At 42.5% G+C, this 13,734-nt stretch overlaps 1 protein-coding gene across 1 annotated transcript; it reads right to left on the reverse strand.

The window, feature by feature from the left end:
- Nucleotides 1–5,659: 5,659 nt before the first annotated feature.
- On the reverse strand, nt 5,660–8,758 carry LOC105889775 (sodium/bile acid cotransporter-like). The gene is made up of 2 exons (XM_031581537.2): nt 8,077–8,758; nt 5,660–6,033 (listed from the first exon to the last, which is right to left on the reverse strand). The coding sequence occupies exons 1-2, from the start codon at nt 8,490–8,492 to the stop codon at nt 5,820–5,822; spliced, it is 630 nt and encodes a 209-aa protein (XP_031437397.2). The 5' UTR covers nt 8,493–8,758; the 3' UTR covers nt 5,660–5,819.
- Nucleotides 8,759–13,734: the final 4,976 nt, after the last annotated feature.

A 13,734-nucleotide genomic window follows, 5' to 3' on the forward strand; every position in this document is an offset into this window, starting at 1 on the left:
TCGTCACGATTTCGGCCTGCAGTTCGAGCATCTAGCTACAGGTGGTGTTGCCATGTGTATTCCAGGTCAGACTGTACAGTAACATGCTACATTGATATATGATAGATACTTCAAAGTTTCATTCCTAAAGACGTTCAGAACCGAGAAAACAATTCCATACATTCTATGCTGGTATGCTATGTTATAAATGCTCATAATTTAAAGAGTTGGTAACATTTATGTGCATTTATTTTTATTTAAGAGACCTTTGACTGTATATTGTTTAATCTAAGCATATTATTTGATCTGAGAGTGCTGCCTTTCTGAATGCTCAGTTGTCATTGAAAGTGTTTAAAATACAGTCACTCTAAATTCTAAAATAGCCCTGATTGCAAAATGTCAGTGGAATTTGAAGCATCATTTAAGGGTGATGAATTAACTAGGCAGAATGACTCTCCATTAGAAACTGAACAAGGAGCCATCGGTGGGATTACACCAGAAAATGAGAATATTGAGGGTGTTGTGAGGGATCGCCATGCATCATGCACCTCGTGCACGGAGAGATCTGAAGAAAGGCAAAGAGAGCTTAATTCTGCTTTACCAAAAATCAATGAACAAGAAAATCTGTTCGTGACAAACGCTTAACGTCAAAGATGCAGGAGTTAAAAGAGCAAGAACTTGCCCAAAGGGAAAGGAAATTTAAGTCTGCATATGAGAAATGGAAGACTCATGTCCGAGATGTGCGTTCAAGGTTAAAGCATAAATGCTCAGAGACTGAGCTGTATGATATGATGGATACTGTTGAGAAACAAGAATCTGTACTGAAAGGGATATATGATAACATGCGATGCCAAGCCCCACCAAACCAAGAAATAAGGAGAAATGTTGACACATGTGTAGCTGTGACTGCAGAGCTACTCAAACTGATGAAGGTTCGCTCAGTTGAAGATGAGCTAGACTTTGATCCGGAGGCAGAGAAGGCAAGATTACGCTTGCTGCTTGACAATGAATATGCTAAGTCCATATATGGATCTACAGCTTCCAGGGCCACTGGTGTTAGTCGTCACTCAAAGGCTCTTTCAGAGTCTGCAAGTATTTCAGTTAAAAGAGCCGAGATTGCTGCACAATTGGCAGCAAAGAAAGCTGAAGCTGAAATAGAGGCTGAAATAGAGGTACAACAGCAGCATCTGAAGAAGCTTGAACATCGTAGAGACATTGAGGTGATGGAAGCACAGCTAAAAGTGTACACGGAGGAGGAATCGAGAGAAAAATGTGTGCAGTGTAGTCAAGCATGCAGCAACATAATTGCTCCCAGTCCACCTGTAAATAACACATTATGTCTGAAGGGGCAAGGCACAATAAATGAGACATCCCTTGCGCAAGCGCTACAAGAGTCAATGGCTTTAACACGACTGCCTGTTCCAGAGCCCTCCATATTCTCTGGGGACCCGCTGAAGTTCATAGAATGGAGCACAAGCTTCAAGGCCCTCATAGAGAGACGGTGCTTGAATTCGACCGATAGACTGTTCTACTTGCAAAAGTATATAAGTGGTGATGCAAAGTCTGCTTTGGAAGGCAGCTTCTACCGAAAGGATGAACAGGCCTATCAGGAGGCATGGGAAAAGTTGAACACAAGATACGGTCACTCATTCGGGTGCAACGTGCCTTCAGAGAAAAGCTTAACAGATGGCCAAAAATCGGTGCAAAGGAGTATGTGAAGTTAAGAGAATTCAGTGACTTCTTGCAGTCATGTAGCGATGCTATGCCTCATGTTAAAGGCCTTCAAGTATTGAATGATTGCGAGGAGAATCAAAGGATGCTGGTCAAACTTCCCGACTGGGTGACAAGTAGATGGAACCGCTATGTGTCTGAACAGTTAGACCAGGCCAAAGACTATCCAGGCTTTGGCGAGTTTGCAACGTTTATCTCAAAGGAAGCACGTATAGCATGTAACCCAGTATCATCCCTGTATGCATTGAAGAGATCTGACGAAAGGGCAAACACATTTGCTACCAGTGTTAAGACTGCATATACAACCCGTGCCATGGCACAGTCTAGTGATGCTGACGACTCTGAGTTTAAAGATTCCAGAGAACCCAAGACCACACAGGAGTATGATGGCAGCTCAGTTAAATGCTTTTGCTGTGGAGAAAGCCACTTTATACATAAGTGCCAAAAACTTAAGGGGCAACCTGTATCTGAAAGGAAAAGGTTTGTGCTAGAAAATAAATTATGCTTTGCGTGTTTGAGAAAGGGTCATTATTCCAAAGACTGCAGGAACCGAGCCACGTGTGCATTATGCAAGAGACGTCACCCAACTTCGCTGCATGAAGACCGACCTCTAGCAGACAAGTCACCTTTGCAACAACTTTTGCAAGTTGAAGAGAGTACATCTTCCTTATCATGCTGTGTAAACGGAGGAGAACATGGCAGCACATCCATGATCATCCCAGTTTGGCTCTCTTCCCCCAATACAGAGTCTGAAATCTTGGTGTATGCCTTATTAGATACGCAGAGCAGTCACACGTTTGTTGACCAGGAAATGTGTGAGAAGCTGCATGCAGAAATGGAGCCTGTAAAATTAAGGCTTTCCACCATGATGGGAAAAGATGCAATTGTGACAAGCCAAAGAGTGAGTGGACTCAAGGTCAGAGGGCTTTCCTCCAAGGATTTAATTTGCTTGCCTCCTGCTTATTCAAGGGACTTCATCCCTCTCGAACGTGCACACATTCCCACCTGTGATACTGCTAGAAAGTGGACACATCTTGCAGCCGTAGCTGATGAAATGCCCAAGATGATGGATTGTGGGGTGGGACTTGTAATTGGTTATGATTGCTCCAGAGCACTGGTACCTAGACAAGTTATTGCTGGTGGTGACTACGAGCCTTATGCCATCAAGACTGACCTTGGCTGGAGCATCGTAGGGAGTGCGCCCCAGTGCGTTAACTCCAAGGATGTCACCAGTCTATGCCACTGTATATCTGCCAGGGAAAGAGAAGTATTTCCTGACCAAGGAACAGTAGAGAAGTTGGTGGGAGATCCTGAGGTCAAGGTGGTCCAGGTATTGACAACTGAAGCCACGGCACAAGTAGATTCCAAAGGCAACTATCGCGGTTCTCAAAGGGGAACATGGCTGGGAACGTGATTGCCTGGATCCAACGGCTGGCAATGAGGATTAAGACGCCAGGGCCAATAAGGATGGAAGAAAGAACATCTCGCCAAAATCTCTCTCGGGCAACGATGGCCTACTGCGAATGTACAGCCAGGTGACATTGTGAGGTGACATTGTGATTTGTAAAGAATGAAGGCCACCAAAATGAATGGAAGTTGGCCAGAGTTCGGGAAGTCTACAAGGATGATGGACTGGTGCGCAAGACTAGAATACAGATTGGAGATCGAAGGTTAGGAAAAAGGGCTGAACGCCTCTCTAAACCCCCAGTCATTGAACGCCTTATTCAAAAGTTGGTTCTTGTAGCTAATAGCTAAAATTCAGTAATTTCTCAAATTGAATTGATAATTTTACGACCATGAAGTCAGACATTGACCCTTTGTTATTGATATTACAACTGTGTGGTAATGTGCAATATCCCCTTTTTAATGAGTGTATTAAAAATGGATCATGAATTGTGATTTTAGTGAATTTGATTGCTCAGATTTCAAGTACTGTAAGTGTCTTTCAGGATGCCTGGAAATTACCGTTGATATGATTGATGTGTTCGACTATTATCAAGGTAATTTGGTGGGAGTGTAAGCTGACCCTGATGGATCAGCTGACAAGATATGGCCTTAGGTGATGGACATTTAAATTGCATAGATTGATGAATCATTTTATTTATGAATTTGTGATTTAATTTGTTGTGCAAAGTTAATATCCATTTGCTGGTGGTTAAAGGAATTTGTGCGTTAGTCTGGTGACCCTTTGTGTCATGTGACCTTACCTGGTTATATGACCTGGAAGGGCAAGGGCAAATCGGACTTGAAAGACTGAGAGAACACGCACTAATTAAGTTCTCAATCAAATCTACTGCTGGTTTCCAGGCGAACACGGTAATGCATTTACGTATCTGTACTATGTTTTAAATGGAATATGTATATTTGTTTGTGATGCTATGTGTAAACTTTGGGTTTGTTTGTTTTGTTGATTGTTTGTTTGTCTGTCTGTCTAGTTTTCATGGTGTTCCAGACAATAAATGAGAAGAGTTGGACATCAGTATGAAGCGTGGAGTCATGTTTATTAGTTATAACCAGCGGGTAGTTACAATGATTATAGCTAGATAAGCAAGCTATTTACCTACTACTAGCACTAGGCGATACCATACTTTATTTACCCATTACAAGTGGAACAGCATTAGTTGATTTCTTAATCTGGGTCTGAAATATGTTGTGCTTTTGGCCGTGTTCAGACCTAGGGGTCTGTTTCAGGCAGAAAGCGATGAGCAGGATGTTTTTTTTCAAGTAGCTACAAAAATAAATGCTGGTGGTTTTTTTTTATTGCCACAACAACCGCGAGCTAATCTGGAGTTAACGTTAGCTAACATGCTAGTTTTATTTTATTTAAGATTGCAGATCGGGCTGGGTTTACCCAGTCTACCAGGACATAATAGTAGTCAGTAATTGCAGACCATGCCGACTCCTAGGAAAAACAATGAAATAGAGAGATCATTTTCTATCTAAAAACATGTTAAATGCACCAGGAAATTGCATCTATATCTTTAAAAAAAAATAGATTTTGGCTTGTGTCACCTTATATTTATAGCCCAGTGAAACAGGAAGTCATGGTTGACCACATGGTTGAGTTCCTAATCAAACAGGTGAACTTAAAAATGTAAAACATGACTGGAAATATATTTCAGCTAGATTTTAATTATAAGATTTTTTAGGGGTGCTAATAATTGTGGCACACATGTTTTGGAGAAAAATATTTATTTAATGTCAATATTTTTTTATTCTTTCAATAATTTTACTTCAATGAAAAGGTAAGATTTTTTGTGAATATTTTTTATGTGAAAGACCAAGTGGATAAACAGCCAAGACATTTTTTCATAGCCTGTGTTGCTCATATTCACTAAGGGTGCCAATAATTCTGGAGGGCACTGTATGTCATAGTTATGTCAAATGACAGATTGTGTCACAGATCTTCGAGGGATTCAATCAGGCGATATCACAGTGTCAGTTTATCATTATCAGTAACTGTCATAACATAACATAATGACAATGACATCTTACCGCATGTAATGTGAGAGCCCGCATGACAATTGCTAACAATGGTAAGACTGGAACGATATTATATATGTGACGACCCCGCCTCATTTGGTTGCTGGGCGGGCTGTTTGTCTTTGTTCGTGTGTTTGTGTTGCAGGTGCCCAGCAGGTGTGTCGGCTCGTCAGTTATTGGGGACCAGTGTTCCCAGTACTATAAGAGCACATCCCACTGGTTCCAAGGGAGATTTATTGAGAGATTCAGAGAGAGAAAAAAGGGACATTTTGCTCTCTACGCTCTGCTCGCGCCATGCTCATCCTGGTGTACTTGCGATACAACACTCCATTTGCTGACCTAGCATGCACGCAAACACGCCAACCTTACGTATTCACTGACTGCCACACCTCACCGTAGCTTGGACTATTAGTGTCCTGACTAGTTGCTAATAAATCCTTAGTGTTTTGGCTTTTAACTCTGTGTGAACTTCTGTTATTTGTCATGTCTGTGGGCCGGACATGACAACATGCATCATCATGAGTGAGTACCGAGTGAGTGTTGAAATGAGTGACATGGCAATGGCGGTGCTGTGACAGAGAGGTCAAGAAATGACCTAGTCTTACCAAATTAGTGAATTCAATTAGCTACCTTACCTTTGTTATGAGTTTGGAGTACTGGGGCACACGGTGGTTAATGTACACGCCGATGGCACAGGGCAGAAGGGTCAGGACGAGAGAGAGTGTGATGCCAGTGTAGGGCACGGCGTTCTCCAGGCCAGAAATGCCCTGGCAGTACAGGAAGAGCAGCAGGGGCATCATGCCCAGAGCCAGCAGTGTGGAGCAGGTAGTCATGACAATACTGCAGCAGAAGGTGACACAAGCACGGTTACACACACACACACACAACACACAAACACAAGCACGGTTATACACACATACAACAAACAAAGTATTACACATGCTGTGGGGAGATGTATCTTTTAGCTACTGCTTATAGTTGTTATGGCAAGCAGAAACTCATCTCAGTAGTGTGTATATCTATATAAATATATTATATATGTGTGTGTGTGTGTGTGTGTACAAAACTAAGTTGTCAATTGTATTTTCATTTTTTAGACATACATTTATGAGTCAATCTATCTGTCAACTCCCCTGGGTTCTGTTAATGTGAATTAATAGATAAGCTAGGCTTTTGTCTCTAGTGCCATATCTGACCGTAAGTAGGTTTTACTGCTGGCTTTATCACATCATGATAGCAAAAAGGACAGTGTGAAATTGTATGTCTTGTTTTTGTAATTATCAATCAGGCCTAGATGCAATAGAAGGACATTTTTCAATTATGTGACGATGTGTTTAAGATTAAGTGGGTCATGGGTTATACTCTAGGGAGCACTGGACAGTTAAGATGTATGCCTTTCTTGAACTATTAATGATTATGGATGAACACATTTAGTCATAAATTTAGTGAGGGATAATGTTTAGTCCGCCGGTCAGTATTGGAAAATCAATCACGACGGGTCGAACAGGACCCCGACTCGCAACAGAGGTAGCAACCCATTTAGTTGCTGACTTCAAGTTACAATGACTTTCCGTTACGTTAAGTGAATGGACTACTTGCGGAATGATATGAAAGATGTGAATTGGAAGCACAAAACCCGTTGCCAAAGGCAGCCGTCATTAGTTTTTTGCAACATTCTGAGGATAATTGGCAATAATGCTGCTGTCAAGTCATGTTCACTGTATAAAATAGCTCACATGCACACATATATGTGTGTGTGTGTATATATATATATATGTGTATGTGTGTGTGTGTATATATGTGTATGTATGTGTGTGTGTATATATGTGTATGTGTGTATGTATATATATGTATGTGTGTGTGTGTGTATATATGTGTATGTATGTGTGTGTGTGTATATATATGTATGTGTGTGTGTGTATATATGTGTATGTGTGTGTGTGTATATATGTGTATGTATGTGTGTGTGTATATATGTGCATGTGTGTATGTATATATATGTATGTGTGTGTGTGTGTATATATGTGTATGTGTGTGTGTGTGTGTGTGTGTGTGTTGTATATATATGTGTGTGTGTGTGTGTGTGTGTGTGTGTATGTATGTGTGTGCGTGTGCGTGTGTGTGTGTGTGTGTGTGTGTGTGGTCAGTAACACCTGGTAAGCCAAGGACACTTGTTGGGACAGCTAATAGGTCAAGGACCTGTTAGAAATGTTAAAGCACTTCACCATAGATAAGATCACCTTCAAAAGAAGAGGTTAGAGTGTCTCATCACAAGATATTACTTACAGTCTGTCCTCCTTCCCAGGTGTAGTGTGCCAGTGAAAGGGGTTATTGACCTACCGGTTAGTAAGTAGACTAATATATCCGGGGTGATATGTATGTGCTATTAACCAATCATTTTTTATCATACAGGTTAACAGCAGGGAGGTCATTCACCTCACGCAAATATGCCACATTCAAATGTCTCCATGTGTCCTTGAAACACTTGAATATTTTCTCTCACTCTCACTTTTCGCAAACACATATCTATGTATCTTTTGTATGTACATCTAGTAATTCATTTATCTGTACATTTTTGTAATCATTTTGTTGCTTGAGCTTTGGTAGTTTCTTTCGAATTTCCTTTTTAGATTATATACAGATATGTTTATTATACAGATATGTATGGAAACTGTATGTCATGACTAATGTCACTCTATTTTGGCGTACTGTTTGTATACCTTATACAATTTACTGTTTGTCAAATCATATCTGAAAGCAACCTGTAATAATGAATTAAATTCGAAGTTAGAACTGAAAGTATGAATAAAAACGTCAGTATAATTCAGTCGTCAATTAATTATTCAATTCATTGAATTAACACTTGTGTTCAAATACAGGTACCTGAGGTTCATGTCGCCCCGCAGGGCCAGTGCCAGTATGTTGGAGAGGTTCCCTCCCGGGCAGCACCCACAGATGAGCACCGTCACCGCCTCCATGGGAGACATCTGGAGCGCCTTGGCCAGGCCGAACGCCGTCAGCGGCATGATGCCGTACTGGGCCACCACGGCGATGGCCACACCTTTGGGCCGGCGCATGTGCTCTTTGATCTTGGACACCTCCATGGTGCAACCAAGAGACACCATGGTGATGAAGAGGATGACGACGGTGACGAGGCTGATGATCTTGTCGACCGCCTGGGAGTAGGGCAGCTGGAGTGCGGTGGAGTTGTTGGGGGCCGTGATGTTGAGGAGGTCGGTGGCGTTTAGAAGATCAAACCCACCGTAGAGGGAGTCAGTGTGATCTGTGTTTCCCCCCATCTTGGAAAATGTTACCTAGCATTAACAACAGAAGAAGGAGTTAAGAAAGATACATGTATATATCACAGATATTATATTGAATAGTGACAAGTTTAAGTGCAATTTCTCCTATTATCAGCAATGATAAGACATAATATCTTAGAAATTTTAACACAGCAAAAAGCTCTCGTCCATGTGGTGAACCTCAAAAAAAGCTGAATGAGTGCCAAACCTAGGGAGCATCCGTCAGACAAAAGCTGCATGGCTGAATTGATTTCTTTAGCTTTTGAGAGACAGGTTTGTCTTCTTTCACTTGCACACAGCAGGTTCATATGTGGTTTAAAATGGTGCAAGCAGAATGTAAAAGCTGTGTCAGGTCAGTGTATCATGTTATCTAGCAGCGCCAGAGTTATATGAGAGAACCAACTCCGAAATGAAAGGTCTAAATGAGTGCTACTACAATGAAATAACAAAATACCCAGAAAAAGAAGCTGTTTACTCCCACAGAGTGAAGGAACACCAAAGCCTGCAAGGTTTAAACTTGAAGAACATACAAGCTGTGGAATCTCAGGCTTTGAAAGAATATAAAACAAAGAGAACGCACAATTTTTTTTGTCCTACCTTGCATTTACGGTTTTGTCGACTTGACTTCTTGACAAACAAGTCTGTAAGTGATGTCACTGAATGACTTGACTCCCTCTCTCTCTTCCCCATTTCTCCCTCCCTTTAATTCTTTGAACTGACACAGATCGGCAGATTGACATCTTTGAGCAACATCCTGTCAGGGCTTGCATCCAGAGTTATTGGGTAGTCTTATATCCCATGCAGACCAATGAGATAAACTACCAGGCAACTTCTATCATAGATAAATTGGATTTGGTGACCACCCCACCCCTTAAGGACATATTTCGATGGATTTGTGGTATGAGTGCATTTATAACATTTTTTAAACATAGTGCATTTTTTTTTTTTTTTTTGTCTGTTTCGTTTTGTTGTGGTTTGTTTATGTATTGTTCTTCTGTACTATGTGGCCTCAATCAGGGCATTGCTGCAAAAGAGCCCTGTGCTCAGTCAATTTCTCCCTGAATAAACAATGATGATGATGATGATGATAACAGCTTTGGTGTCACCATTTGGTTGATAACAGGAAGGTCACAGACCTGAACAGACACGGTACCATGAGATTTATTTTGTTCATACTGAACACCTGATTACAAAATGTCTGATCACAAAATGTCCAAAATACAAAAACAATTACACCATGATAACACTATTACCTGTACTCTAGTAAACACTGACCAAGCCACATACAAGCCTGTAGCAGCTAAAATGCTAAGACTACTCACTCCCTAAATTCATAAGTTCTCACTCTTACGGGTCACATGGTTCATCAATTCCCCAGCAGGATTGACTAGAGTCTTGAAAAGAAGTCAGCAAAGCTGAATAAACAATAGCAGCATTGCTATGTGATCAAGATACGGTATACCTTAGCCTTAGGTATGTTGATTGATTTCCTTTGGATACCAAAACAATAGGATCAATAGTCAAGCTGTTAAGATTAAACTGCGCTCAATGTCCTGTTTTTCAACAGGCTACAAGAAACACAATCTCGGGTTCAGTTTTTTTGAGGTCCACAGGTTCTGCCCTGGCATGCCCCACGGCATGCCACCTACTCAAGAAAAACCCACATCCTTCACAACAAGTCTGCAGTGTCACAATCACGGTGTGAACAGTGGCAGTTCACACAGCAACGTGCACCTTTTATTACTCTGCACGCTTTACAGTGGTCCCATCTTGAAAAGCACACTTTTAATCACGCTGTCATTGTTCACCCAATGACCCAGGAGAGAGGGGGCAGACAATATTTTTTAGATATTTAAACAAATAGGCGTTAACAGTTTAATCTAAGAGTTATTTTGTGTTGTGTGACAATAGAACCATTCTACACACAATTTTGAACTATTAGGTCCTTCAGTCCTGTGCCTCTTGTGCAAGTCATGACCCCAAAATGTTATCTTGTTTATTTTTGGATGTGGAGGATTACCAGTCATGACAGAAAAGTGAATGAACCTGAATTGAAAATATGTTTACCTGTGCTGGAGTAATCACCTGTGCTGGAGTAATCTTACCGGTGCACTCCTTCACTGAAGACTGAACTGCACCAGTACAGCCCAATCTACATACACTCTCTAGTGGCTAATTATTACGGGAGCCATAAATATTACAAGATCGCTTCAACAATCTGAACTATGTCCTGTTCAGCTCCATGGATCTCTGAGCTTGGCATGTGATCACTTCTCCCTTAGTTTACCTGTCAGGATATTTCATACTTTGTCACACACACACAAACACAAACATACACATACACACACACACACACATGACACACACACACACATGTGCTGTTGTAGGTGTTTGGCAAGGCAAGTCTTTAGGCTTTTAGCTATTTAGCTTCATCATTTTGGACAAGAACTCCTTAATAGCCTCAGTGTTGCAGCTCTAAAGCATAGAAACGCCATCTACTGTTGAGCGAGGTGTCACCTCACGAGATGCTCTGTATGACTCCACTGATGCTAAAGCATTGGTCAAAAGTCACCATGATACCAAATCTGCATGTGTGCCCTGCCCCCTGACCTGACACACTCGAGAGATAACGAGAGAACACACACAGAGTCATGTTTAGGAGAGAGAGAACACACACAGAGAAAGTCATGTTTAGGAGAGAGAGAACACACAGAGTCATGTTTAGGAGTAGGAGAGAGAGAACACACACACTGAGAGTCATGTGTAGGAGTAGGAGAGAGAGAACACACAGAGTCATGTTTAGGAGTAGGAGAGAGAGAACACACACACAGTCATGTTTAGGAGTAGGAGAGAGAGAACACACAGAGTCATGTTTAGGAGTAGGAGAGAGAGAACACACAGAGTCATGTTTAGGAGTAGGAGAGAGAGAACACACAGAGTCATGTTTAGGAGTAGGAGAGAGAGAACACACAGAGTCATGTTTAGGAGTAGGAGAGAGAGGCGACAGTGGTACAGTGGTACAGTGGTAGAGAAGTCGTTTAGTAATCAGAAGGTTGCTAGTTCGATTCCCTGTCAAAGTTTCCTTGAGCAAGACACTGAACCCCTAATTGCGCCTGATGTGCAGTGTGCCATCAGTGTAAATGTAAAATGTAAAATGTGTATACATTGTAAGTCGCACATATGTAAGTCGCTTTGGATAAAAGCGTCTGCTAAATGTAAATGTAAATGTAAAGAGAGAACACACACAGAGTCATGTTTAGGAGAGGGGCAGCTAGAGAGAGGAGTTAGGTTGGGATTGTGCTGTGGTGGAGGTAGGGGCAGCTTCTTTCTAAGGCATGATCGGGTAAGGTGATCAGCAGTGATAAAACATGATTGATTAAGGTGATCAGCAGTGGTAAAACATGATTGGGATAGCTTAGCTGCGCTTTAGAACGGTAGGCCTACTACTTAAAGAGGAAGTTTCAGGAGTTAAGCACATAGCTGTGCGCTAAATTGAATGTGTTTGAATGTGCTTGGGTTCATCTGACACGCTGTTAGTCCGTCTGGAAACCGAAACTAAGATATCCAGACCGTACAGGGATACAAGAATGCCACTCAATGATATCAACACTGAAGTGAGATCCTCTGAAATATGAATATGCTATTATTAAATTGCGAACACTAATGAATATTAATAATTAACAATACTGCTGTGATCTTATGGAGTCAGGCATATCTTTAGCTTTCTTGCCGTTAATAAAAACACAGCACAAGCATTCAGACACAGACGCATCAGCCTCGTCCAGCCCGAGATCATCGTCCACCTCCGGCCCACCGGGGTTCGCAGTTGTCTCTTAAACATGAGGGCTGCAAGGATGCACTTTGTAAACTCCTGTACAGCTGTCCGGTATGCAAATAGGACCAGGGGCAGATGTTGGTCCCAGATACAGAAACAGAAAAGTCATGTTTCAGCTATCGCTGTGGGGATGCAACCGGGCAAGAACAGAATCTTGAGCCTGATCTCGATGCAGCTGCTCGGGATCGATGAGCTCCCATTAGCTGATCTTGGGATCGATGAGCTCCCATTAGCTGATCTTGCTGGTGGCTGCTGAAGACAGGTGGTCACTGCTAACTGCTGCTGAAAACTGGGGATCGCTTTCGCTGAAGACGGGAGGCGGCTCGTAGGGTGACCACCATCGGAACAGCTGCACTGGCAGTGCCAGCACTGCTCCACTTCATATGGCCACTGGGACAGGGCACCTGTACTGCCATGCAGACAGCCAGCTCAGTGACAGAGATCAAAGTCATAATGGAGTGTCTCGAGCCAGCTGACCCTCCAGGAACATGTGGCACTCCTTCGGATGCAGCCGCAAACCAACTCAGTAGATGGCAGGGAAGACCTCTCGCGGAGGAGGTCTTCAACGTAAACCACACAGCGGCTGCCGTCTCCAGTGGCCAGTGTAGCTCCAGTGCTGGCGGCTCTAGTGCCCAGTGTGGGTCCAGTGTGGCTCCAGTGCCCAGTGTGGGTCCAGTGCTGGCGTCTCCAGTGCCCAGTGTGGCTCCAGTGCTGGCGTCTCCAGTGCCCAGTGTGGGTCCAGTGCTGGCGTCTCCAGTGCCCAGTGTGGCTCCAGTGCTGGCGTCTCCAGTGCCCAGTGTGGCTCCAGTGCTGGCGTCTCCAGTGCCCAGTGTGGCTCCAGTGCTGGCGGCCCGCCCTCCTGCGCTGGTTGCGTTGGCTGGTTCCATCTGCCGCTCCTGGGCAAGGGCACATTCAGGCTATGTAGCACGTAACTTGGAACAATGCTTTTAAGTTGTGATCCCAGCTCAGCTCTTCTTGAGCTTGGTCATCTGCGGATCTCACTGACTGACACTAATTTAGCGATCTTGCGTATCTTTGGCTTTCTTGGCGTTTATTAAAACAGTGACACAGACTGGCAACTGGAGTTGGCTTATATACACAGACACATCAGACTGACTTGGGATGGACAAAGATGCTAAAACACAAGGGTATTTACAAATTACACATCCATATCGCTAACTAAAACTAAATGTAAGCATCAACATAAGAGGGGAATCACCAAACACTCAGAAATAGAACACAAACAGAATTAGAACACAAACAGAATCGTTGTTGTTGTATCGTGTTGGTTACCCACAATCTGTTCATGAGGAATCAATATTAGAAAAAAAAATCTAAATATTATATTTATTATAAAGTTTAAAAACGGTAAGCCAACTCATTTTGGGATCCTGAAATTGGAGC

The sequence above is a fragment of the Clupea harengus genome, chromosome 15 (genome assembly GCF_900700415.2).
Source record: "Clupea harengus chromosome 15, Ch_v2.0.2, whole genome shotgun sequence".
In the NCBI taxonomy this organism is placed as follows: domain Eukaryota; kingdom Metazoa; phylum Chordata; class Actinopteri; order Clupeiformes; family Clupeidae; genus Clupea; species Clupea harengus.